Here is a 26,955-nt window from a genome sequence, read left to right as displayed (position 1 = left end):
AATAATCTTCACATCCACTCTTATTCTCTTAATTAAGCTCTTATAGTACTTAGCCACTACAAGAATAATTTAATTAAGATGGCTTCCAAAACTTGTTCCACTCTTGCTATTTTCCTCACAATCAACCTCCTATTTTTTTCACTTGTTTCAGCTTGCGGTTACCAATGCAACCCTACACCAAACCCAAGCCCAAAACCAAAGCCAAATCCAAATCCTAACCCAACCCCTTCAAGTGGATCATGCCCACGTGATGCACTCAAACTTGGTGTATGTGCCAATGTCCTAAATGGATTGTTGAATATAACATTAGGTCACCCACCAGTGACCCCTTGTTGTTCCCTTCTAAATGGCCTTGTTGATCTTGAAGCTGCAGCATGTCTTTGCACTGCCCTTAAAGCTAACATTTTGGGCATTAATCTTAATCTTCCAATTTCACTTAGCTTGCTTCTCAATGTTTGTTCAAGGAAAGTCCCACGTGATTTCCAATGTGCCTATTAAGTGTGATATGTCGTATACATATACACAATAAATATCAATGTATCATTGTGTTATTATTTGTGGGTTTTTGTTTGTTTTCTTAATTCCTTTTGATGAGTGTTTGATTCTTGTACGTGCATGGATGATTATTAACGGCTTGTTATAGTCTTTCCATTCACTATTTGATTTGTATTGTCAAGAATATTACAATAAATAAATTCCATTGTTTTGTTGTATGTAATGAAATTGCAAAGAAATTAAAGATTGTGAGATGGTGTAATTTATTTGATTGAGAAATTATTTATATACACATATTTGTATGTTAACTGTCTGTTTGATTTCCTTCTCAATTTTTTTTTAAGAAATTAAAATACAAAAAATTTGTTTAATAAACTATTTTTAAAATGGTAGTTTTGAAAATTGATTTTATTTTTTCGTTTTAAAACTTATAAAAAAAAAAAAACTAGTGAAAGACGTTTTACTTTTTAGTTTATAACTTTTCGATCTGCAAAACCTAAAAATTGAAAAAGCATAGAAAGGATCGGTTTTTATTAATAGTACTTTCGCAAATGTATTTACAAGCTTGCGTTATGCTCAGTAGAAAATATAATATATTTTTTTCCATTATTCCTTGATAATTTGAAAATATTTATGCAACAATCAATTAAAGTAAAAGTTGGTTAAAAGTTAGTTGTGAGTACTACATGCAAATATATGACTTGTTTTCATTAACTATTGAGTAAATACTTTCAAATTATTAATAGATAATATAGGTCTCACCGAATAAAATGCGGCATATGAGATTTGAAGTATAGCAAACTTGGTCTAAGAAAAAAGGTTTGGTCAAATTTCAGAACAAAAAAAAAAAATAAAGTCAAATTTTCCATATAAAATGCACACTCAGTTTTTTTTTTTTTTTGAGCAAATGAAAATTAAATTAATAAAAAGTAAAAGAGTACAAAAGTTGGAGAGACATATAAAATCTCACCTAATAAATCCACACACTAACAAACGAACAGTGATAAAGAGCACAAAAGTTGGAGACACACTTATATATGAGAGCGAAATTAGGTTGTAAAAGAGACATGCATGAGAGAGAAAAGAAAAAGGAGAAAATGTGAATTAAAAGATGGTGATTAAATAAATTGAGGAACATGAGAAAAAATAAATTGAGAGAATCCATTCATGCATGAACATTTGAAGCACAAACCAACAATAAAAAAATTGATGGATCAACCATCAACACTCACAAAACACGTCCAAGAACCAACAACCTACAACAAACGACAAGTCGACAATAAGCAACGAGAAAAACGGTCAAACATCAAACTTGGAGAAGGTCAAAAATATCAAATTAGTTCGAAATCAATAAGAAAACTAATACATATATATTAAGGCATATTGAATTGAATTGACTTTTTTTTTTGACACCATTGAATTGACGTGCTTTTTCTTTTTTCTTTTCTAATTTTATTTTTAGAATTGACTAAAATCTATAATTTTAGCTCAACTAACAAAAACGACTAAGTAATCTTGACGTTCTAATTTTTTTTTTTAAAAAAAAGTGAAATAAAACTGACAAGTCAAAAAGTAGTTGATTGGTAATAAATTAAAATTTACAAAAACAATTGTTTTAAATTTTCAGTCAAAATATTATAAAAACAATAAAAATCAGTCAAAATATATTAATTAGGGTGAGTTCCTACACTATATAAACCCCATTACTTCTAAATCATCTTCACACCAACTCTTCTTCTCTTAATTAAGCTCTAATAGTATTCAGCCACTATAAAAGTACTAATTTAATTGAGATGGCTTCTAAAACTTGTTCCACTCTTGCTATTTTCTTCATAATCAACCTCCTCTTTTTTTCACTTGTTTCAGCTTGTGGTTCTCACAAATGCAAGCCTACACCAAAGCCAACTCCAACTCCTTCAAGTGGCTCATGCCCACGTGATACACTCAAATTTGGTGTATGTGCCAATGTTCTAGGTGCATTGTTGAATATAACAATTGGTCAACCACCAGTGACCCCTTGTTGTTCCCTCCTAAATGGCCTTGTTGATCTTGAGGCTGCAGCATGTCTTTGCACTGCCCTTAAAGCTAACATTTTGGGCATTATACATGTTGACCTTCCAATTTCACTTAGTTTGCTTCTCAATGTTTGTTCAAGGAAAGTCCCACATGATTTCCAATGTGCCTATTAAGTGAGATATGGTCTACACAAATCATATTATCAATGTATATCATTACTACAATAAATAAATTTGATATATGTTTTATTATATGTAATTTTTTTTAAGTATCTGGGATGCAAAAGAATACGTCACACTCTAAATAGCAAGGTTGTCAGAATTGGACCGGTCATCGAACCGGCAAACTCACCGGTTCAAGGTTGAATTGGTCGGACCATGTTTAATCGGGGTCGAACCGTTTTTAATTAAATGTATATTTTAATTAATATATAAATAAAAATATATAAATAATTGCTAAATATTTCATAATTTCACACATTAAAAAAATAAAATATCACAAGTCAAAATAAAATAAAATTTATAATTCAAACCAAATTAAAAAAAGATGAAAAACAAAAACTTTTCATATTCCTACGACGTCGTTGTTTTGTTTCAGATTTTTTTTTAAAAAAAAAGTTAAAACGACGTCGTCTTGCCCTGTTTTTTTTATAAAAAAAATTGCAAAACCGCTTGAACCGCCCCGGCCGGTTCGCTGGTTCGTCCTTGTTCGACCCCGGTTCACGGTCAAACCGGTCCAACCATCCGGTCCGGTTTTGATAACCTTGTTAAATAGATTAAAAAAGACATACATAAGATTGTGTGACTTAAAATTTAACCCGGTGAAAACAAAAAACATAAAACCTAATTGGGTAAATTAAATTCAACGGATCCGGATTTGTTGCTGTAGAAAAAGCACGCAGTTACACGTTGTAACTGATCTCAGCCATTGATTTTACATCAAACAGTTTATATCATATATGCACTGAAATGATCCTGGCCACTGATTATAATCAGGCGGTTACTGATGTAACTGCAATGTAGTTACACCAATGAAATTTGAACTCCTAACCTGAAGAGTAACGAAGCCATAAATCCCAATCAAAGCAAACAACCACACACCACTTGTATAATCTAGCGAATCCGCGAATGAACTTGGATCCAAATTGCAAAAAAGTATGGTGTGAACTATCGAGCACCGAACTTAAATTTTGAGAAAAGCAAATGAACCCAACTTTGTAAGCATGGGAAATGGTCCAATCACAGCAACTTATTGCGAAACTGCAAGCATCAATAGCCACGAATTGATCTGGGACGTAAATCTTCCAGATCGCGGCGCTAAGGCTCTTTTGAGACACACATTCCTAACAGAACTAACCTAGAATAAGGGAAACATGGCGAGTTTGAAGGATAACAAAGAACTAATAGATCACGAACTGTTGGGTTTCAAGTGTGTGAGTGGTTAAATCCCACATCGATTATGTATAGGTAGAATGTTGGATTTATTAGAGAGGTGATATATTAACCTACTAATGTCTTAAGGTTTTGGTGGAGATGTGGTGTCTCTCTCTCTTGTGGTCCTAGAGCATTGAACTCATTGTGAGTGGTTAAGTCTCACATCGACTATGTATGGAAAGAATCTTTAATTTATAAGAAAGATGACCCATTAACCTAATGTCTTAAGGTTTTGGGTCGAAATGTGGTGTCTCCCTCTCTTGTGGTTGTGATCATGGAGCATTGACTCCATTGTATCTCCCAAACTCCTCCGGACTCCCCAACACGAACTACAAATTGCACCGAACAAAACTAAGATCCAAAAATTCCCCACTTTTTTATTTTTGAAACACTATTTGTCCCGTGATATGCAAATGCAATGGGCCAAAACAACAATTTAAAAAATGCTTTTAATAAATTAAAAAAGGTGGGACAAGTGGAATTCTTGTTGGCTGTTCATTTTCATTCCACACTTCATACAAAATGTAATGATTCCCACGACATGAAGATCCATTTATCAATATTCTATCAACTACACTTTCAAAGAATTTACAAGATAATCCTACAACAGATGCAGATTTGCTGTAGTCATTTTTCACAATTCACACTGTTTTTATATATTTTTGAATCTTGGTCTTTGATTGTAGATCAGGTGGTACAAATCAACGCAGTTATAAAATCATGTATAACAGTGTAAAAACTGTGGAAAAAAAAACAAGACAATTGAAAGCTATTGATAGATGTTTAAAGGATAAGAACTATAAAATTGACTTAACTTTTACAAAATATGTACTTCCTCCGGCTACAAGTATAAGTAAAAGTGCACTTTTTAGATTCATTGGATAACAGATATATCTAGTCTATATTATAGTCAAGAAACATTAATTATTCAATGAATTTAATAACTGCAATTTTGCTTACAATTATGGTGAGAGGGAGTATCATTTACTGTTAGCATAAAACCTATTCATTATTTTGTACAAAAAAAAATAAAACCTATTCATTATCATGGGAAAAAGTAATAGTTGTTTGTGCCTAAAAAATGTTATATGTTATATAATAACATAGTATAAGAGAAAAAGAAATGTCCACCAATAATATAAAATAATTTTATACTATCGATCAATGTAAAATCTAATAGCACTGTGATATTGATTAATGGTCGATGTCATAGTTCCCTAGTTTGATTTGCTTTGATAAAACCAAATTTTCTTTTGTCATTGTTTACTTCTGTGACTGACGAAGAAACCAAATTTTCACAAGATACTATGAGACGTCAAGAACATGTATTACAGAGTTCCACATCATTGATTTGAGAACCTATATAGACAAGCATTTTCATGACAACAAAAGAATCTTTCCATGTTTAGCCAAGAAACAAACAAACAATTCTACATGCAAAATACCAAGGAGGTATAGACTATATAGTCTACAGAGTCCACTAAAATCACATTCATATATCCATCCTAATTGTTGTGAATTCGGATCGAAAACCACACCAATAATACTTTTGATATGTGAGACAAATGAATTGAAGCAACCAAATCAAAATGGATGAGCAATAATCAATAAATCAACAAAAGCTAGAACTACCAAAAGACGATAAAAGACACGATGAAAATTGTTTACCCAGTTCAGTCAAAACCGACCTACTCTGGGGGAGAGAGACCCTCCAATCCACTATCAAACTTCCTTCTTGATTACAAAGATTCATTACAAAAGAGTTACAAGAATTAGACTTCAACCTTAATTCTACCCTTTTCCCAAATCTCTTCTCGTGACCAAGAGATTTCAATGATAAGTGATTACAAGGTGTTAGAAACACTTCCCCAACCCTAGAATATACCCAAAAGGAACCCCTTTTGATCCTAGATTGATGTTGGATGAAGAAACCCTAATTTCTCCTCACGTAATATCAGAAAAAACGTGACATATATATAAGCCTGCGAAATTTTCGCCTGGGGCACAAGTTTTTCCGCCTGAGGCGCAGAAACAGAAACCTTGCCCCTTTTCCTGCTTCAAATTTCGCCTAAGGCCCGGGTTTTTCGCCCGAGGCGCAAAAAACAACAAATTTGAGTTTTTCCACGTTTTCAAGGCAATTCCCAACACTAATAATTAGTCTGGTTAATATTATTAAAAATGAAATGAATGACCAATGTCTTCACTCGAAACTCTTCGGTGAAAAATCTACCGGAGAGAATCCCCATCCTACTAGCAATAGTATATATTATATTTCATTTCGAACTGAATCGGGTCACCCATGTTTAATTGAACGGATCATACGGTTGGCACGTCTTAAAAATACACGCGGTTATCTAGGTTCTCCAACCTCTCTCCTTCTATGCCTAGTGACTTGATGATCATGATCATCAAAGTGTATGCAAGTATCACCCCCTTAATTCACAATGGAATTCAACCACCAACTGTCGATATCCATCGATCCATAACAATCTTACCATCCAGATCTAAGGTACGATCAAAAAGTAAAATCAATCTCGGTAGTTTAAAATAAAATGGAGAAACTAATGTATATTTAAAGGCGTAGATATGTCGACTGCTGACTGCTCCCTCTCCGATGAGATCGATCTATACATGAGGGATTCTCCCTCTTTGTTAACTTGAAATCATATTCTACATAAACTTGCTTGTGAATTATGACTACTTGGCAATTTTAATAGAAGGACATATATAGATAGAAGAAGATATATAAAAGAAAACAGAACCCTCAAACTCATAATACACACGTAAACATATATCGATATTACATATATCATGATCAGAGTTACATTGAGAACAGATTCTCTCCCGTGAAAATCATGCCATTCAGAATTGAATGGTGAAAATTTTCACTAGACATACCCTTATGTAAAAACCGAATTGTGATTCCTTGCAGTCAGCAGGTCCACATTCATGTGGTCAGCCATGTCAGTGACTATTGAATCGAGACCAAACAATATTTAAAATTTAGATTTTTTTTGAAAAATCCAAAAATCTCTACCATCCAATCTCGATCAAATGACCACCAATGTGGCCAACAACGTGAATACAAGAACATGTCAACCGCGGGTAATCCGATATAGTGAGTAAAAACCCCACGGAAGAGAATCTCATCCCATTACATAAACCCTAAAACCCTAATTAGAAGAGAAAAACACATGATTTAGTAGATCAATTAACTTGAAATTAACCAAACCACTAGTAAGTCTAGACCATGCATGCATGTAGAGCTTTTGCTTAATTATAGAGAGGTGGACAAACAAAACCACGAGGAGGAGTCTTCCCACAAGTGACCAAAACTTGAAGAGCAAGAGGAAGATAAATATTAAGATTAAGAACCTTAGCCCTAATAACAGTACAAAGACAAATTGCAGCTTCAAGATCAACCAACCCTTGAATAACAGGACAACACACATTCTCAACAGGGTTACCAATTCCAACATGAATAAGTCCTCCAAGTACATCCAAACAAAGCCCTAGCTTGAGTGCATCAATTGGACAAGTTGGTTGAGTAGTTGGTGGAGGAAAAACAGGAGTTGTTGGTGGTGGATATATAATCGTCGGCGGTGGTTGAAGTGGTGGTGTGACAATAATCGGCGGCACGACAACCACAGGAGGAGGGGATACTACTGGCTGTTTTCCTCCACCTCCGCCGCCGTGGTGGTGATGCGGTGGATGTTTTGGATGACTTGGTTTGTTGTGATAAGGTGGTGGATTTGGTTGAATGCATGGACCACATGCATGTGTTATGACATTCAACATCAATATCTTAAAAATGAAAAACAAAGCTTTTGCTTTTGATGATAACATAATGAATGATGTTGAATGTGACACTTTCTTAGGTTTTCTTTAATTTTGGTACCACCTAGTATGTTGTTTATATAGCTGTTGTTTTGAATCGGTGACCGTTCTGAGTTTTCAATCTTTTGATTTTATTAGCATTTTATTATATATGCTTATTGGAAAAGCTAAAATCAAAATTTTCTACTATATAATGTAGAACATATCCCTAGGCTTCTAAGTGGCAGAGATATAATTGAAATTTTTGGAGTTTTGTTGATGAATTTGTGATTTCAAGAGTGAATCCGTGACTCTACTTCAGTACAATCCGTGAACTTGCATGGTGTTCTGAAACTAGGTAAACAAGGTGGTGCAGTTGTTTATCACAGATTATCTTTCTTTGCATTATGTGCTTTTCGTTTTTTTCACATAAATTGTAATGTTCTGATTCTCTTGGGGTGAGGTGTTTGTGTTTGAGAATTGACACTTCTCTTGAGTTTTCATTCCTTGAGGTGTTCTGATTCTCTTGAGAATTGACACGTTAATGAGTGGTAACAAGATCATATAAGCCAAAAAGGAAAATTTGTAATTAAGGTTGACATTTTTTGACAAATAGAAACTGAATTTATATATATATATATATATATATATATATATATATATATATATATATATATATATATATATATATATATAAAAGATAATTACACACGAACAAAAGGTATACAGGTAACAAGTTTTGCCGTTAAAACTTTTTGTATAGTAAAAATCAATTTTAAAAAAACTAAATGTATAGACCTAGACGACACAACAGTAGTATGCATCATCTACTGAACTATTTTGATAAGTTCTACGGTCTTTGGTGATAGAAAGCTAAAAATATCAAATGTAAATGATATAAAAATGTGTTGAAATATGACTTTGGACAAATGTACATCATGTATAGTTTAAGCTTATATATAGTTTATCACTCTGGTTTGATAAAAAAAAAAGAAGTTTATCAACCCCATAATTGATTTGAAGCTGCTTATAAAGAAATCAACTCTTTGTACAGAAGGTGCTATTTAGCCACGGTCAAAACCGTAGCTAAAAGTGTCCATGGCTAAAAAAAATTATGATCTTTGAATGTTTGCAACATAGAGTATGTTTGGATAGAGAATTTTAGAGGGGAAAATTTATTTTTCTCTCTAAAATTAAGACACAATAAAATATTTTTTAAAAATAATTAAAATATTATATTATCATTTTATTCGTTTACTTATTTATTTATTAAAAATATCAAATATATTTAACATATAGATTTAATTAACCCTCCCCTAAAAACACCCTCCAAAAAAGAACAAAAAAACATATCCCAAACGTAGCTGGAGCCTACCTCACGTCATGAGTCTGTTAAGAAGGCCTGCATATTAGGTGCCCATTGCAAAATAATCACTAAATTAGAGAGACCAGATATTATCAAAACGGTCATAACATCTAACATGTTTGATGAATAAGATAAAACCAACAATTATTTGTGGCTCTCACAAAAATTAGTATAATTGTTCGGTGAGATCTACACTACTTTTGATAATTTGGATGTATTTATCCAATAATTAGAATAAAATACATAAGTAAACTTACATGTGGTATTCACAACTAATTTTTAATCAACTTTTATTACATATATGTATGTATAGCTTGTTTTCATTAGTTCTTGGATATATATATATTCTCAAATTATTAAGGGATGGTGAAAAACCTACATTTTTTGACCACGTATATATAATCACCAATTTAGTGCACTACGAGTGTGATAAATGTTTTACTCTGTAACTAAAAAAATAATTTCTTTTCTCTTAATTAACTACTATTATTTTTAAAGTGTCCATTAACTATTTGTTCTTAAGATTGATATAGATTTGTGTGTAATAAAAGTATTTCTTCCGTTCTAAAATATTTGGTTTTTCCCCTTTGAATTTCTCTAACCAAAACAACTCTATAGTGTCTTTGATATGCCAGACAAGTTGATCGATTGAGATTTGTGCTATTATGAAGTTTACCGAGATGCAAAGTCACGACAAAGTAAAGAAATGATAAGCTCTAAGCAAATATGGAAAAATATGTCCCAAACGTCGTGTGAAGTGTGAACCAACGGAGACGCAGGGCATTTCAATCAATGAAATGTTGTAACAAATGGCCAATTTATTTCATTATCACATGCCAAGAGACTTATATAGTTTGAGTACATCGAGCCTAGAACAAACTACACAACTTAGGCTTGAGCATAAGGCTCAATCCAACACTATATACAACATGAAACCCTTGTAAAATATGTGAGGCATTTGCATCTAGACGAGAGGTGTTTAAACGGAGCCAAGCAACTCCAAAGCTCCCATAAAAATGAAAATTGTTTCATATTAAACGCGAGGCAGTGTGAAATAGTCAATTGTCAAAGAATCTAGGTGAGACTTTTTATGTTGAAACACAAGGCGCGTGAGCTCGAATTTTTTCAATCTATTTAAGCCAAACATCAGTAGGTTGCAACAATTACGAAGATAATAGAGAGATCGATGATGGTGTGATTTGTAAAGTGGCAATTATATATATATCACCCTTAGAAATAATATTGGATTTTTTTTTTAGAAAATATTGACTATTTCTCTACTCATAATATTTGAAAGTATATTTTCTAAAACTCTTGTAATAGTTATTATTGTCATGGGTAGTCATAATTTTTCTCTAGATTAAGATCATAGATGAATCTACTTGAACTATGAATTCAAGAAATAATTCACTATTAACCCTAAGTTTTATAAATAAATCCAAAATAATTGTTCATTTGAAAATTGCTTTAGCGATATCGAATTTCCTCCATTATTCTCTAAAGCAATTTGCAAAATATAATAGATGGAATTACTAATATTTGCATAAACGTAGAATTTTTATTAATACAAGAAATTTCACTTATACAAAATACTAGTCACTAGTGAAGCTGAAAACGAAGACAAACATGCTTCAATCCAACCATCACAATAATAATGATAATAATCATCAAATATGAACGAAATGTTCATTAGCAAAAATACAAATGAAAGAGAGAATTTACCAAATAGTACAAAATCCACACACAATGTGAAGAATAAATAACGAATATAGTAACACAACCATATTATTAGGTAGTAGTGTCTATTTAATTAAGCACAAACGAACCCCTTTGGAACTCCCTTTCCACAATAGTTAAGTACCAAGCTCAAATTAATTGGAAGGTTAAGGTTAATGCCTAAGACATTAGCCTTAAGAGCAGTGCAAAGACACACAGCAGCTTCAAGATTAGCAAGACCATCAATGAGAGAACAACATGGTGTCTTTGGTGGCTTACCAAGTTCAACGTTAATCAAACCTAATACATCAGCACACACACCAAACTTAATTGTGTCTCTAGGACATGTTGGATAATTTGTGGAAGGTGGATGCGAGTGGTGGTGGTGGTGGTGACCTTTTGGGGGTGGTGGAGGACATGGAACATAATTGGCTGTTACAACGGTGAAAAAAATGAGGTTGAGGGCTAGGAGAATAGCAAGATTGGAAGCCATTTGGAATAATTAGGAGGTTGATGACTTTGAGAGTTGCTAATACTCTTAGTTTGGTTTGGTGTGTGAGTGATGATATTGGAGAGAAATGAGGGCGGTTTTATAGGGAAAGTTTTGGTGAATTTCTTGACATTTTAATAGTTACATAACGGTACGTTTTAATATGGATCACTTTATAAGTGGTTTATCGTAGCTAGATCAATATTTAAAATTTTAATGATGATTTATTTCGTTGTTTGAAAGTATAAGTTAGTGGCCATTTTTATTTTTCCAATTGAGATAATGATTTAATTGATATCAGTTTGATTAAAACAATTGAAAATGAATATGTAATTCGTATTGAACATATGTCATTCATGTCACTGCTTTAGTCGAAAAGATGATGATGGGATACATGAATATTTATTTATTTTTTGCGTTAACTGGGTATCATCTGCACGCTATTGCAGAAACTATTCTCTCGAGCCTTGTGGGACCCAAATGAGTGGCAAATTCTCTCAAAGAGTTTTAAGTTTTAACACTGCTGCATGCCCAAGCCAAATATCGAACTCATGACCTTGGTTAAGTTAGAAGAGAACCGCGCCATTAGATCAGATGAATTTTTACTTCTAATTAAGAGTATTATCGATCGTCATTAAAACTTATGATAGTTGACCACTTATGAAGATGATACATTATAGCACTCGACTTAAATAATTGGCCAACGTACCTAGATTGGTTTGTTTCTTGAGAATTTAACTCAAAACTTACAATGACAAAATTTGAATTTTGCTATTGGTGTGAAAATTTCGTTGGAGGATAATATATAAGTACTTTTGTTACTGTTCTTTAAATCTTATAAATTTCTCTAATATTGTAAATTCCGTGACTCAACTCGTCTAAACTTTTTATTTATAAAAAAAATAATTAAATAATTGGTTTATTTGAAGGCCCATGTGAGTGACTGAATGAGCCCATTGGGGGGAACTTGGTAGTCATGATCAGCACAAGCTGGCAGATCAACATGGATATGAATATGAAAGAAATATGTTCTAAATTTGTGGGAATACAATATACACTACGATATGGTCAAGTTTGGAACTATCTGCTATATAAGTTGCAATTTGTGGTTTGTCACTTTGTCATATCAACTTAATGAAATCATTTCATATGTTTAAGTTGCTGTGAAGTTTTCATTAGTATGATTAATTGAATATAATTTATATAAATCAATGGTGAGTATCAATACATTATCTTTAAATACAAGACTTGTACAAATTATATTAGTGTCTGTGTTTGTCATTTTTCATTTATTATTATTGATAATGAACTCACGGGGTCTCAAAATTGTTCTTATTACTCTGTTTTTGTCTCTTACAACTCAAACCCCGTTGTCAAATATATGTAAGAAATTAAATAAATCATACATATATATTATGGTAACACATAATACATTCACTAATTCTGATTAAAAACAGTGAATGTGAATTTTAATTTGTTGCTAATTATTATATTTGAAAGCTTTTATATATTGAACCAACATGTGATTAATTAATAATGTACCTGTATGATGTCTGAAAATCATGTGATGATAATGTGAAAACTGCAAAACTTACACATAGCCTGAAAAATACAAACATTTGAAACTTCATAAGAATGGTAATAGACAGTAAACTAGTTATATTGGGTGTGGTACCATCTATATTTTTCTTGACACTCTCTTTTTTTCATTTTTTCTCCCTTTCTATTTTCATGTCATATTTTCTTGACATGTAATAATGTACAAAAAGGTTGAAAATCATGTCTCATATTTTCTTGTTGAATTATTCCATGGCAATCAATCAGAATTTAATTAACGGTTAAACTAATGAAATATAATGCATATACAAAGTGTTATAAAACAATTAGCGGTCGTTAGTTGGTTCAGTGGTGATTGACTCTGCACTTGGTAGGAGGACCGCATATTGATTTCCCGCAACTACGATTGGGAGGGAGCCGGAATGATCATTTACTTTTTGATCAGCTAAAAAGGAGTGAAGCTAACAAGGAGTGGTGAATAACTATGAAATGATCATTTACTTTTTGATCAGCTAACAAGGAGTGAAGCTACCTGCCGGCCCTAGTTTTCTCTGATGAGATAACAAATTCTTCCTTTTTCTTAAGTACTCTTTCTTTCTCTTTTGTTCATCGGGGAGGGGTGGTTTTAGGTCATTTTTGGCTTAAAATCATTCCCTATTTCTGTTTTTTCCTTCTTTTTCATTATTAATAAGTGTGATCTTCACATTAATCAAGGTTTTTTTTTTGTGTTTTTTTTTTGTGTGATTTCGTCATCTAAGTGCGGCGTTTTGTTATTGGTCGTCTTGTGCGGCGCTTTTTGATTTCCCGTATTGTTGCGGTATTCATTTGATTTCTATTGAAAGATCGGCTTCAGTCAATTACAGGTTCAATCAATGATTTGAGCATCAACGTCACAGTTCCGAAGGAATGGATATTCCAGTGACTTTAATTTTATCATATTATTTGTTGTAGACATTTTGTCGTTGTATGCTATTAACTTGGATGTTGTGAGTTTGTTCGCAAATTCATCCTTAACGTTTTTAGCGATATTGAATATGTGATTGTATTTGATGTATTTTATCAATTTTAATGAATGAATATCATTTTGTTTTTGTCAACAAAAAAAAAATATCAAGGTTCGAACCCTGATCCTGCATATTGCATACAATGTTTTTCCCTATATTGCAAATTTGACTTATAAAATCCTGATATGTGCATTTTGTTTTCAAACTCCCTCAGGTCACATTTATAAGCAAATTTGAATTTTTTAGTACATTAAAAAATGAATGTATGTAACCTATATAAACTAGATACATCCATTTTTTAATGTACAAAAAAAGTTAAATTTACTTATAAATATGACCGGGGGAGTAAATATTATTATCTTTTTGTAACAACAAACAAAGAACTTCTTAATTCTAAAAAATGAACGTAGAACCCAGTTTAAGATTGTATATATATATAGGCAATCTAGAGAATCAAGACACCATATTTAGAAGGAATCACGAATCTTTCTTTAAACGAATTTATTTGTATAAATACAAGAAAATATCACTTAGATGTATGTAGGAATACAAAATACTAATCACTATAGATGCTTCAATTACCAAGCATCACAACAATAATGATAATAACAACAATAATTAAGTATGAACGAAATGTTCATTAGCAAAAACAAATGAAACTTGAGTGCAACAAAAAGTACAAAATCCACACACCAATTGAAGATATATGTAGTGACACTTAACCATATTAATTAATTAGTGTCTATTTAATTAAGCACAAACGAACCCCTTTGGAACTCCCTTTCCACAATAGTTAAGTACCAAGCTCAAATTAATTGGAAGGTTAAGGTTAATGCCTAAGACATTAGCCTTAAGAGCAGTGCAAAGGCACACAGCAGCTTCAAGATTAGCAAGACCATCGATGAGAGAACAACATGGTGTCTTTGGTGGCTTACCAAGTTCAACATTAATCAAACCTAATACATCAGCACACACACCAAACTTAATTGTGTCTCTAGGACATGTTGGGTAATTTGAGGAAGGTACTGGATATGAGTGGCCGTGGCTGTGACCTTTTGGAGGTGGTGGAGGACATGGAACATAATTTGAGGTCACCATTGTGAAAAAGAGGAGATTGAGGGCAAGGATAGTAGCAGCCTTGGAAGCCATTTGGAAGTTGAAAAATGACTTAGTTGCTACTACTCTTACTTTGGTTTGGTGTGTGAGTGATTGATTATGTTTGAGAGGAATAAGAGGGGGTTTTATAGGGGAAGGATTGGTGAATTTCTTAATATTTTTTATGGTTTAATTTAAGAGTGTCTGCGGTACGGTTTTTTTATTTTGATTTTGATGCAAAAAGTCATCTGATTCAAAGGATTGGTCCTATTTTGTTAAGGACATATTTGATACAAACATGAAACTTAAATAATCTATCTGATACAAACATAAAATTTAAAGGACCTATCTTATCCTTAAAAAACTTAAAGGACATATCTGATATAAACATAAAACTTAAAGAAACTATAGATGCATTTTGCCTAGAATTTAAGTGTTAAGTCTTGTATCTACGTTGTATTTTGTGAACACCTCTAATAGTATATCACAAGTGTTTAATTCCAAGCTTTCTTAAATTTGTTTTTAGTTAGTTTAAGAAGTCTCCTGCAAGTATGCTTGAGCAAGGAAGTCCTACGCTAGATCGTTTGGGCAAGGAAGTCCTAAGTCGGTCAGTGAATTTGGGCAAAGAAGTCTTGAGCTAGGTGCTTCAGCAGTTGCAATCAGAATTGATTATAGTGAACTCCCTTGAAAGTGCAAGGAGACTAGACTACTTTCGTTTGTGGGAAAAATCAGTATAAAAACTTTTTGTTGTCTTTTCTCTGCTCTCTCTGTTTATAATTTCCGCTACTACACACTCTGATTTTTATAAGCACGAAGAAATTTTTAGAAAAGCCAAAACACAATTCACCCTTATTTTTCTCACATTCAAAGCATCCTAGTTAAATAATTGGATTCAAAGCATCCTAGTTAAATAATTGGATTCATATGTTCAATCCTCATGTGAGTATTTGGGTGGAAACTTGATAGTCATCACCACAAGCTGGCAGATCAACATATGGACGAAGAAATAATGAAATACGCTCTAAATATGTGGGAATATTAGTATATTACAATAATTTATTTGTATGATATTTGGAACTATCTGCTCTATAAGTTGCAATTTGGCTAGTTATATCAATTATGAATTATATGAAATCATTTCATACGTATGTATTGTTGAAATATTTTCATTAATATGTACCAAAATATATATATATATATATATATATATATATATATATATATATTTTCATTAATTAATTTGCTTAATTGAACTTAAATTATAACATACCCGTGTGTTGTCATTTTTCATTTATTTAATATTGAAAATGAACTGACGGGGCTCAAGATATTGTTCTTATTACTCTGATTTTGTCTATGTGGTGTGTTTAGTTGTTAAGAGTGTTTCAAAACGTCAAATACTTTCTTGAAATTGTGTTCAGTCTAACAAATTATGACGTTGATGTTAACCATATATGTGACCCATGTCACAAGAAAAATTGATTAAAACTTCTAAAATTAGAGGTGTAATTGATTGCAGAGAGAGGGGGATGAAGGAGGAGAAAGAGGGAGAGAAAGTGAAAGAGAATGAGAAGGATATAGTTAAAGAGATATATGGAAAACAGAGATGTTAGAATAGAAAATATCTCGATTTAGTTTGTTTATTCTTAGCCCTATAATAAAGGAATTTAGTTTAGATTTAAATTTATTTACTTGGTTATAAATACCAAGGTAGTATCATACTATTTGATTAATGTAAATAGGGTAAATATTGTAATTAGGGTTATTGACATCATTATCAATAATATTTTATTGTTCCTTATTATTTTCTCCTATTCTTTAACCTAAATTCCCTAAATTTCAACAAGAGAAGTGATGGATTATTTCGCAAGTGAACGAATTACCACGTCGTAATAAAAATATCGATCCACAGGGATTGTGTGATTAAACTAGTCTAATAGTGTTCATAAACATTATGCAAGAAATACACATAAATTGGGGGTATGTTGAGTGATGAATTGTTAGAAAATGTGCTTTGATATGATGGAAAAGCGAGGTAGAATCATCGGAATCACCTAGTCTATAGCTAAACCACATGCAATCTACTATATCATAGGAATTTACTCAAGTGTTCACAACTGGATCGACAAATTAGTGAATCGCAATCTCTTGTCAAAATCCACTCTATTCGTTGTCGATACTCCCCCGATCTCTCGGGCGGAAGCTACCTACAATGAATGATATGACAGCGCGTCGATCGTTCGCTACACTCTATGTCTCAATCTCTCGACCGGAAACACTCGAGTGCTCAATGCAATTCAGTTCAGAAATTAAATCAATACTCTCGCACGTGACTTAACTCGAAATCATTACAACACTAATAAAGGATCATAAAGCATTAAGAGAAGAATTGCATTAAGTAAACACTGTTACAGAGTAAAACCTTACAATTAAGCAGATTACATGAGATTCATCTACATCCTAAGCTATCCTAGATCCTACCTCCAAGAGAAGCTCAGCTCCTCATGTTGCTTGCTTCGCGTCCTCGCTTCAACTTCATGGCTCGATGATCCATGCTATTGAGGTGCTCGGAGCTATCCTTTGAAGTCCTTGATCTGGATCTTGATGCTTCCAAAATCAGAGAATGGATGAATAATGCAGAATTTTCCAACCCGAAAACAGAATTATGCAGAAACTATATATACAGAATGCAACCACGCCGCGCGCCAGATCTATCACGCCGCGCGTGGTTGCAGATCCATCAACTACGCCGCGCGTGATAACGGTATCACGCGGCGCGTGATCAAGTCAGAGAGCAATCTTCTTTTGATCAGAGCATCACGCCGCGCGTGGTCAGGTATCACGCCGCGCGTGATCAGAGTAAAAATCTTGGCTCCCTGTGAGCTCCATCACGCGGCGCGTGATGGGCTACGCCCCCAGCGTAGTGAAAATCCTCCATTTCCTGCACTTTTTCCTGTTTTCTTGCAAAACAAGTAATCAAGCTTATGGTTAGATTTCTCTTATATTTATTGCTAAAAACCTACTAAAATCTATCTAATGTTGCTAAAATAGGCATGGATTAGAGAGTGTGACGATTTGTCATCACAACCCCAAACTTAAACCTTTCCTTGTCCTCAAGGAAACAACTTTTACCTCAAGCTTTTGTGTCAAGACCTTGGCATTTTCCTTAAATTCACTCGAATCATACATACGTGAGAATCACCTGATGATCAATGCTCCACCTGCAAACAATGCTCAATTGCACAATCGTTCCCGCAAGACATTTTCAAGTAGTTCACACTTTTCGACCAAGGCTCTATGATTTCTGTAACAACCCACTTAATTAATAGTAGTAATATTAATTAGAGACAGTTGAGAATTTAATTACAAGAAAAAAATTGGACAAGTGAAGGATATGGAAATTACATAAGTGTAAATTGGAATAACTTGTGAAGGACAAAATAGTAATTTTGTAGTAATAGCCATATAAGTTCCAAGATGAGAAGAACAACTCTCTTTCTCAAAACACTCTCACGCCCAACCTCCCTTTCTCACCATAACCACAAACTTCATACTCCATTAATCCATCAAATTTCTTAATGCATGTATGAATTCTTCTTAACCCATCATCAATTAAACTCAATAGAAGCAAAAACCAACCCTATCTTCCTCTCCTTCCCACTCTTAGCCACAAACCCCTTTCTTCCTCACAAACTCATACCTTCCACCATTTGCACGAATTTCTTATGGGTAGCTTGTAGATGTTGGAAACCAATGTAATGTAAGCATTCCTAAACTTTCCCCTCTTCTGTGTTGATTTGACCGATTTTGATGGTTAGAGAATGAGATAGTTATTATCCGATTTCCCTTGAAAGTGAAGGTTGAAAGAAGTCATGTTTCACTGTTAGTTTGGAATTTCAGCAAAGATGTGGACTTGTAACAGTGGAGACTAAAGATTGAAGCTTGGAAGAAATTGAAGAGAATGGAAAAGAAAGAAATTGGAAGGATTTGGGTTAAACCCGTATTCTGGACAGACCTCCACTAAAAAGGTAATTTCTCACTCCTCGTAACTCCGTTTGAAATGCCGCTTGATTCTGTGGTAAGCTAACGAAATTCCGGTCGATTCGACGCCAGTTTCATGGATTTCTAAGCAGTAATGAATTCGGAAGAAGCATTTGAAGTTCGAGGTCTGATGCAGAACTTTGGGCTACGGGTTTAGAGTGTTGTGGCTGCAAATTCTGTTTTTCAACTAGCTCCGAATATGTTGTTAGCACGATTCAAACGTCATGTTCAGGTGGGTTCCTTTAGGAAAACTCTCACTTAATAGAGTAGCCTTATTAGTTTTCCCCCAAAATCCAACTATGCATGTTAACTTAAGTTTTAGGGACTAATTAGGGAGAACTCATGAAATGACTTAATTAATGAATTGAATATGCCCTACATGTTTGGAATGTTGTTAATTCGTGGAATTTAGCATAAAATGATTGATATGTATACTGTTTTGGAATGGTAAGTGCTGCTGGATGTTACAGGTTGCGTGTTTGAGTCGGTTCATACAGCTATGAATCGATGCATATGTTTTCCAGAGCTTAGAAATGTGTGTTCTGAGTCTATGAATCGGTGCAAGCTATGCTTGAACCGGTGCATAGGCTTCAGTATGTGTTTTATAAAAACATGGAAAACGTGTGAATCGGTGCATACCCGGTATGAGTGACTCAAACATGGCCTGGACAGAGTTTGAATCGGTGCATAGACAGTATGCACGGGAGCATGGAACCCAGAATAACTATTTTTGTAACAATAACTATTTTTGTAACAAACTGAGTACATGAACCGGTGCACAACTCTTATGAACCGATGCAACCTGAGACTATTATGCTTTTGAGTTAAGGATGGAGGATATGTCAACTAATTTAATTTAACTAAAAACCCTCCGTCACGAATAGTATTTTATAAAAACAACAAGTGTCTAAATTCCACGATTACAGACTTTCTACATGTTTAAAATCAGTACACTTAGGAATTTAATCAGGATGATCATAATAGTTAGAAATATTCCCGGGAAGGGTTGATGGGCAGGTTAATGCAATTTAGATTCTTAAGACAGTTGATCAGATTATGGTGGTTGATCCCGAACCACAGTTTTATCTAGCCTTTGGCTAAGAGTCTAGCTTTTGCTACGAGGGATTCTTCACTTTTAGTGGGAATCAAGTTATTTAAGTTGTGAGCTGAGGTGGTTCTCTGATCTACATTTAATATCAGAAACTACAGTCAGGCCTTCGAGACCCGCTCACCTCGAAGTGTCCGTGAGTTATAAAATTAATAAAGATAATAAATTATGTGATACACCTTTATTTATGTTTAAGCTATTCAATTATGAATATGAGTTATTTTAGTGATCAACTGATTTATGTACGAGCCCCCGGTGTAGTCACCACTGTAGTTGGGGTAGCAGGAGCTCACTGAGGCTTAGTAGTCTCAACCCACGATTTATTGATTATAGGTAACAGGTTGAGCATGATAAATGGATTTTCAAGAGGATTGAAGTAAAGACGCTGTTTATGGAAACTTCGTAGCATTCACCTGTTAAATTATTATAGAAGATGATTCAAGGCTTGATCCTGATTGTTATGCATTCTATTTCGCTCTGATGTATAATATATTATAGGTTGTACATTATGACAGTTTATTCAGGATTTTGTCAAGATTATGTATTGTCTGGCAAATTATCTTGTAATTGTACTATGTCGGACAAAAGTTATTCTGTAATTTTAATGTTTCCCGATTCAGTTATGTATGCTCCTATTGATATTCTAGATAAATCAATATGGGGTGTTATAATTGGTATCAGAGCAGGTCGATTCAGTATCGGACCTTGCCGCGGATCATTAAAATTCAATCTTAAGGAGTACGGTTTGGAGTCTGGACTGTTTACTCTGAAATCATCGTGTATTGAGCCTGATCAACTCAGTGTCACGTATGGTAGGCAGGGTACTACGGTTGAGAACCGAAGTGGACCAAGGAGTTCAGTGGTAAGAACGTGGTAGAAGCGTGAACTCGGAAGGAAGTATGAGCGAAGATCTTTGGAATCTAACGATGGAGCTACAACATTCAAAGACACAGAAGTAACTAATGTGACACCAACAAGTAGTGTGAAGAATTCAAGGATAATACGTGGCTTAGTACTAGTAGGAAGTTGGATGTCGGGAGCTGCACGAGTCGGACGCGCGCAGCTGACCGTAACATGCCAAAGGAGGTAAAGGATTTTGGGAATGGAAAACCCAGTATCAAAGTTAGCTTTAATCGGATTGGAACCGAGACTAAGCATAGAGGTAAAAATACCCGGATGATCGTAGTAAGTCTGAATTGTGCAATGAGACAGATGATGTAATTGTGAGAACTGAGCACAGTTTAAATGAATAGTGTAGTATGCAAATGGTATCCAACCGACATTTAGGTGTAATATGAACCTTTCCAAAATCTAGGAGTGACGAGACACTCTCGTGAACCTAGTTATAAGAAGCATGTAGAACCAAGTTTTGCTAATTCAAGAGGACTGCCGGTAGAAAGAAATTATGAAGTTTGAGTTGGGATTAGTAGAAACCGGATTCTCAATTACTAATCCATTCATGTGGACCCTTACTCATCCAAATTCATTGAATTGAGGGATGCTTAATCCGTAATCAGTAAGCCTTAGAAAGTTATGAACAATGTATTCTCCCGAGCCTAACTAATTTTGATAGAGACAGATAAGCTCTTCCAATGCCTTAAGACCCATCAGTACATTAATGTAAGAACTCTATCGAGTTGCAAACTTTTCTAATTCCTCGATATCAGTAAGTTAAACTGATATTATAGAGCATTATTCTTAAGTATCTATACCAAATGTATTCAGCCTTCCAGTCACATTATTGATGATCAATTCAGACCCGTAGAAGTTCAATTGCTCATTAGGGGTCATGAGAGAATTCAGTTTAAGTTATCAATCATCTTGCTAACCTGCTAGTCAGTTTCGTTAAGTGTCATACTTAAGTATCTCGGCCAAAACATCCCAGTCTTTCAGTTTCATTACTAGTGATCAGTTCTGATTAGTAGGAGTTCACTTAGTCACGATAAGCCACAAATAGATTTCGGTTTAGGTTCATACCCGTTCTATTGACGTGTCGTTCGCCATTGTTAGATTGTCTCGAAACAACAATTTAGTTTAGTACCAGCCTCAATTAATCACCCGAACTTTCCAGTGCTCAAGCTCGCGACTATTAATCTTATCACTTTAGCTAACTCTTGTAAAAATTTCATCAACTAATTCCGGATAAATTCCAAACCTATCCAGAGAAATAGGAAGTAGTAACCATGTCAGTTGTTGCTGTAAGATCATTTAAGTTCCATTTTCGGTACCTGGGTAGATTAATGTAAGTTGTAATTGCTAGTTGAAAGCAATGAATATTCCTTTGAAAACTATTAACTATCCTTATGTCCAATTAAGTAACACCAATAAGCAACCCAAAGTTAAACAACTCATTCAACGTTAGCATAACCACCGGGACTCAAAGATTCTTGTGTTGTGACATTTCCTTAGTGACTAGATTGTTTTAGCTAACTCTCCATTGCAAGGCTGCATTAGACAATTCTGTTAACAATCCAAATCTTACCTTAATGAAGTTAGGAGCTAGTAACAGAAGGAGTTGTTTCAAGAATTACCGATAAAAGGAGCAGAATCGTAAGCTTTATGATGAGGAGATTTTGGATTAGTCGGTATTTATACCCAAGCTTATACCCTTAAGATAATTTCATAACATCAGTCAGTGTCCCGTGTTTCGGAGTGTAACCGACCAGGCCAGATACCGACCTACAAAGTTAGTTGAGTAACAAAGTTATTGCCGGAAGCAATAAAAGGATATTAACCGTAGCAGAGATCGGTGGAGTGAGAAGTTAAGCAAAATCCACTTACTGGTAACACCAATGGATGAGGTAAGCGTCGTTGTTGGAATGACACGGTAATCACAATCAGATATAACGATAAGAAAAGACGCTATGGGACCGTTTCCGGGAACTTGTAGATCAAGGCAGTACTGACGCAATCAAAGAGGATGACGGTAAGTAGTCAAAAATCAGAGTGCGCAACAAGTTTTGGTTGAGAATGTAGTCAGCAGATTGGCCTTTAGGCCAACAACTCTTTGAGAGGAAAGTTTCATTCCAAGAGACTGAATGTGATTGACCACAAGATGATTGACGAACGTGTGACAATTAGTGCATACACTCCCACTTAAATCTTGGATTAATAGTAACGAAGTACTCTTGAGAGCAGAGACTGCGTTTGAGAAACACGGTTCAACTTAGAAGTTTAACACGGTGAACTAGTAAGAATAAGTATGCTTTGATGTAATTCGAAGACTACAGAAAAAGGGACTGTTATACCATGTGCGTTTGAACTGAGGGAGGATGACATAAGAGACTAACAGATGATGAACTCACATATAAGAGTTGTAATATGGACTGAGGTGTGAGTTCGATGTCATGAAATGGACGATTGGGATTTCCGATGGTAACATAAGAAACTGCTAACGCAGTAAAAAGTGATGATTAGTAACCAATGAACGGCAAGCCATGATCGGTAAAGAAGATATGTCAAGGGATTTTGGAAAGAACATAAACGATTTACCATGGTTATCCTGGTGATGAATGAAGAAGTTTCGAATTTCGAGGACGAAATTCATTTAAGGGGGGTAGATTGTAACAACCCACTTAATTAATAGTAGTAATATTAATTAGAGACAGTTGAGAATTTAATTACAAGAAAAAAATTGGACAAGTGAAGGATATGGAAATTACATAAGTGTAAATTGGAATAACTTGTGAAGGACAAAATAGTAATTTTGTAGTAATAGCCATATAAGTTCCAAGATGAGAAGAACAACTCTCTTTCTCAAAACACTCTCACGCCCAACCTCCCTTTCTCACCATAACCACAAACTTCATACTCCATTAATCCATCAAATTTCTTAATGCATGTATGAATTCTTCTTAACCCATCATCAATTAAACTCAATAGAAGCAAAAACCAACCCTATCTTCCTCTCCTTCCCACTCTTAGCCACAAACCCCTTTCTTCCTCACAAACTCATACCTTCCACCATTTGCACGAATTTCTTATGGGTAGCTTGTAGATGTTGGAAACCAATGTAATGTAAGCATTCCTAAACTTTCCCCTCTTCTGTGTTGATTTGACCGATTTTGATGGTTAGAGAATGAGATAGTTATTATCCGATTTCCCTTGAAAGTGAAGGTTGAAAGAAGTCATGTTTCACTGTTAGTTTGGAATTTCAGCAAAGATGTGGACTTGTAACAGTGGAGACTAAAGATTGAAGCTTGGAAGAAATTGAAGAGAATGGAAAAGAAAGAAATTGGAAGGATTTGGGTTAAACCCGTATTCTGGACAGACCTCCACTAAAAAGGTAATTTCTCACTCCTCGTAACTCCGTTTGAAATGCCGCTTGATTCTGTGGTAAGCTAACGAAATTCCGGTCGATTCGACGCCAGTTTCATGGATTTCTAAGCAGTAATGAATTCGGAAGAAGCATTTGAAGTTCGAGGTCTGATGCAGAACTTTGGGCTACGGGTTTAGAGTGTTGTGGCTGCAAATTCTGTTTTTCAACTAGCTCCGAATATGTTGTTAGCACGATTCAAACGTCATGTTCAGGTGGGTTCCTTTAGGAAAACTCTCACTTAATAGAGTAGCCTTATTAGTTTTCCCCCAAAATCCAACTATGCATGTTAACTTAAGTTTTAGGGACTAATTAGGGAGAACTCATGAAATGACTTAATTAATGAATTGAATATGCCCTACATGTTTGGAATGTTGTTAATTCGTGGAATTTAGCATAAAATGATTGATATGTATACTGTTTTGGAATGGTAAGTGCTGCTGGATGTTACAGGTTGCGTGTTTGAGTCGGTTCATACAGCTATGAATCGATGCATATGTTTTCCAGAGCTTAGAAATGTGTGTTCTGAGTCTATGAATCGGTGCAAGCTATGCTTGAACCGGTGCATAGGCTTCAGTATGTGTTTTATAAAAACATGGAAAACGTGTGAATCGGTGCATACCCGGTATGAGTGACTCAAACATGGCCTGGACAGAGTTTGAATCGGTGCATAGACAGTATGCACGGGAGCATGGAACCCAGAATAACTATTTTTGTAACAATAACTATTTTTGTAACAAACTGAGTACATGAACCGGTGCACAACTCTTATGAACCGATGCAACCTGAGACTATTATGCTTTTGAGTTAAGGATGGAGGATATGTCAACTAATTTAATTTAACTAAAAACCCTCCGTCACGAATAGTATTTTATAAAAACAACAAGTGTCTAAATTCCACGATTACAGACTTTCTACATGTTTAAAATCAGTACACTTAGGAATTTAATCAGGATGATCATAATAGTTAGAAATATTCCCGGGAAGGGTTGATGGGCAGGTTAATGCAATTTAGATTCTTAAGACAGTTGATCAGATTATGGTGGTTGATCCCGAACCACAGTTTTATCTAGCCTTTGGCTAAGAGTCTAGCTTTTGCTACGAGGGATTCTTCACTTTTAGTGGGAATCAAGTTATTTAAGTTGTGAGCTGAGGTGGTTCTCTGATCTACATTTAATATCAGAAACTACAGTCAGGCCTTCGAGACCCGCTCACCTCGAAGTGTCCGTGAGTTATAAAATTAATAAAGATAATAAATTATGTGATACACCTTTATTTATGTTTAAGCTATTCAATTATGAATATGAGTTATTTTAGTGATCAACTGATTTATGTACGAGCCCCCGGTGTAGTCACCACTGTAGTTGGGGTAGCAGGAGCTCACTGAGGCTTAGTAGTCTCAACCCACGATTTATTGATTATAGGTAACAGGTTGAGCATGATAAATGGATTTTCAAGAGGATTGAAGTAAAGACGCTGTTTATGGAAACTTCGTAGCATTCACCTGTTAAATTATTATAGAAGATGATTCAAGGCTTGATCCTGATTGTTATGCATTCTATTTCGCTCTGATGTATAATATATTATAGGTTGTACATTATGACAGTTTATTCAGGATTTTGTCAAGATTATGTATTGTCTGGCAAATTATCTTGTAATTGTACTATGTCGGACAAAAGTTATTCTGTAATTTTAATGTTTCCCGATTCAGTTATGTATGCTCCTATTGATATTCTAGATAAATCAATATGGGGTGTTATAATTTCATCACACTACTCACATGCACTCTTCAGTTTTTTTTTTTGGTAATTCACTCGAATCAACACATCAATGCAAGTCAATAGTAATTTTGCAAGTAGTCTAAGAATTCATTCGGTTCACTTTGTGCACACACATTAGAGGTCTTTTAGGGTTATAACGTGGCTTGGCTAGGGTGGATGGTGACATTTTGGGATAAGTAGTAGAAAAACTTGGAGTTAGATCCCCCTATTAGTCAAAGAACATTTTCATAAAACCAAACCCCTTTTGAAATATAGTGGACTAGAGAACTTTTTCAAAACATCAAACAAAGTTTTGCACTTCTTTTGAATTCAAGGCTATCACTTCTTTTCTATATTTTTTTTTTTTTAATTTTCACATTCATTCATCTTCTTTTTTTTTTCATTCTTTTCTCTTCTTCTTTGCCTTGCAATTTTTGAAATTTTTTGAAAAATTATTCAATCAACACTTTTATAAGTTCTCTAGTACCCTCACCCCAAACTTTATTTGTTGCTAATTCCAAAGAGCAACCCCAAACTTAGTGGTGAGCAATGCGCATCAACCACTAATTAGGTGCCTAACCTCCAAGAAAGTCATTCCTTTTTTTTTTTCAACAAAAGTTTCTTAAGGTTTTGCAAAAATAACATATTCTTTTTCAGCTCAAATTGGTTAAGCAAAGGATAATTATATGTAAAGGTGGATAGAAAAGCTCAAAGGTATCAAGAAACATGCCTCGTGTGTGCTA

The 26,955-nt window shown here is 34.3% G+C and overlaps 5 protein-coding genes and 1 long non-coding RNA gene across 9 annotated transcripts; 3 read left to right on the top strand and 3 right to left on the bottom strand.

Moving 5' to 3' along the window:
• Positions 1 to 761, top strand: LOC123884599 (lipid transfer protein EARLI 1-like). Its single transcript, XM_045933731.1, has one exon. It carries the CDS (start codon positions 79 to 81, stop codon positions 496 to 498), a length of 420 nt encoding a protein of 139 aa, XP_045789687.1. The 5' UTR covers positions 1 to 78; the 3' UTR covers positions 499 to 761.
• A 1,479-nt stretch (positions 762 to 2,240) lies between these two features.
• LOC123885193 (14 kDa proline-rich protein DC2.15-like) lies at positions 2,241 to 2,684 on the top strand. Its single transcript, XM_045934459.1, has one exon. The coding sequence runs from the start codon at positions 2,289 to 2,291 to the stop codon at positions 2,682 to 2,684; it is 396 nt and encodes a 131-aa protein (XP_045790415.1). The 5' UTR covers positions 2,241 to 2,288.
• A 4,130-nt stretch (positions 2,685 to 6,814) lies between these two features.
• LOC123885321 (36.4 kDa proline-rich protein) lies at positions 6,815 to 7,903 on the bottom strand. Its single transcript, XM_045934596.1, has one exon. It carries the CDS (start codon positions 7,788 to 7,790, stop codon positions 7,218 to 7,220), a length of 573 nt encoding a protein of 190 aa, XP_045790552.1. The 5' UTR covers positions 7,791 to 7,903; the 3' UTR covers positions 6,815 to 7,217.
• A 2,761-nt stretch (positions 7,904 to 10,664) lies between these two features.
• Positions 10,665 to 11,421, bottom strand: LOC123884610 (14 kDa proline-rich protein DC2.15-like). The gene has a single exon (XM_045933746.1). It carries the CDS (start codon positions 11,333 to 11,335, stop codon positions 10,937 to 10,939), a length of 399 nt encoding a protein of 132 aa, XP_045789702.1. The 5' UTR covers positions 11,336 to 11,421; the 3' UTR covers positions 10,665 to 10,936.
• A 2,938-nt stretch (positions 11,422 to 14,359) lies between these two features.
• Positions 14,360 to 15,115, bottom strand: LOC123884614 (14 kDa proline-rich protein DC2.15-like). The gene has a single exon (XM_045933749.1). The coding sequence runs from the start codon at positions 15,040 to 15,042 to the stop codon at positions 14,644 to 14,646; it is 399 nt and encodes a 132-aa protein (XP_045789705.1). The 5' UTR covers positions 15,043 to 15,115; the 3' UTR covers positions 14,360 to 14,643.
• Positions 15,116 to 18,309: 3,194 nt separating this feature from the next.
• Positions 18,310 to 26,182, top strand: LOC123885027. Of its 4 annotated transcripts, none has more exons than XR_006801055.1 (6): positions 18,310 to 18,748; positions 18,889 to 19,016; positions 19,102 to 19,261; positions 20,471 to 24,422; positions 24,508 to 24,667; positions 25,877 to 26,182. It is a non-coding gene; the product is annotated as an uncharacterized LOC123885027 (long non-coding RNA). The 4 variants fall into 4 exon arrangements; XR_006801058.1 differs by having other exon boundaries at positions 18,311 to 18,748; positions 18,848 to 19,016; XR_006801056.1 differs by having other exon boundaries at positions 18,311 to 18,748; positions 18,843 to 19,016.
• Positions 26,183 to 26,955: the final 773 nt, after the last annotated feature.

The sequence above is a fragment of the Trifolium pratense genome, linkage group LG5 (genome assembly GCF_020283565.1).
Source record: "Trifolium pratense cultivar HEN17-A07 linkage group LG5, ARS_RC_1.1, whole genome shotgun sequence".
Classification (NCBI taxonomy): domain Eukaryota; kingdom Viridiplantae; phylum Streptophyta; class Magnoliopsida; order Fabales; family Fabaceae; genus Trifolium; species Trifolium pratense.
This window is presented reverse-complemented; position numbering and strand designations above follow the sequence as displayed.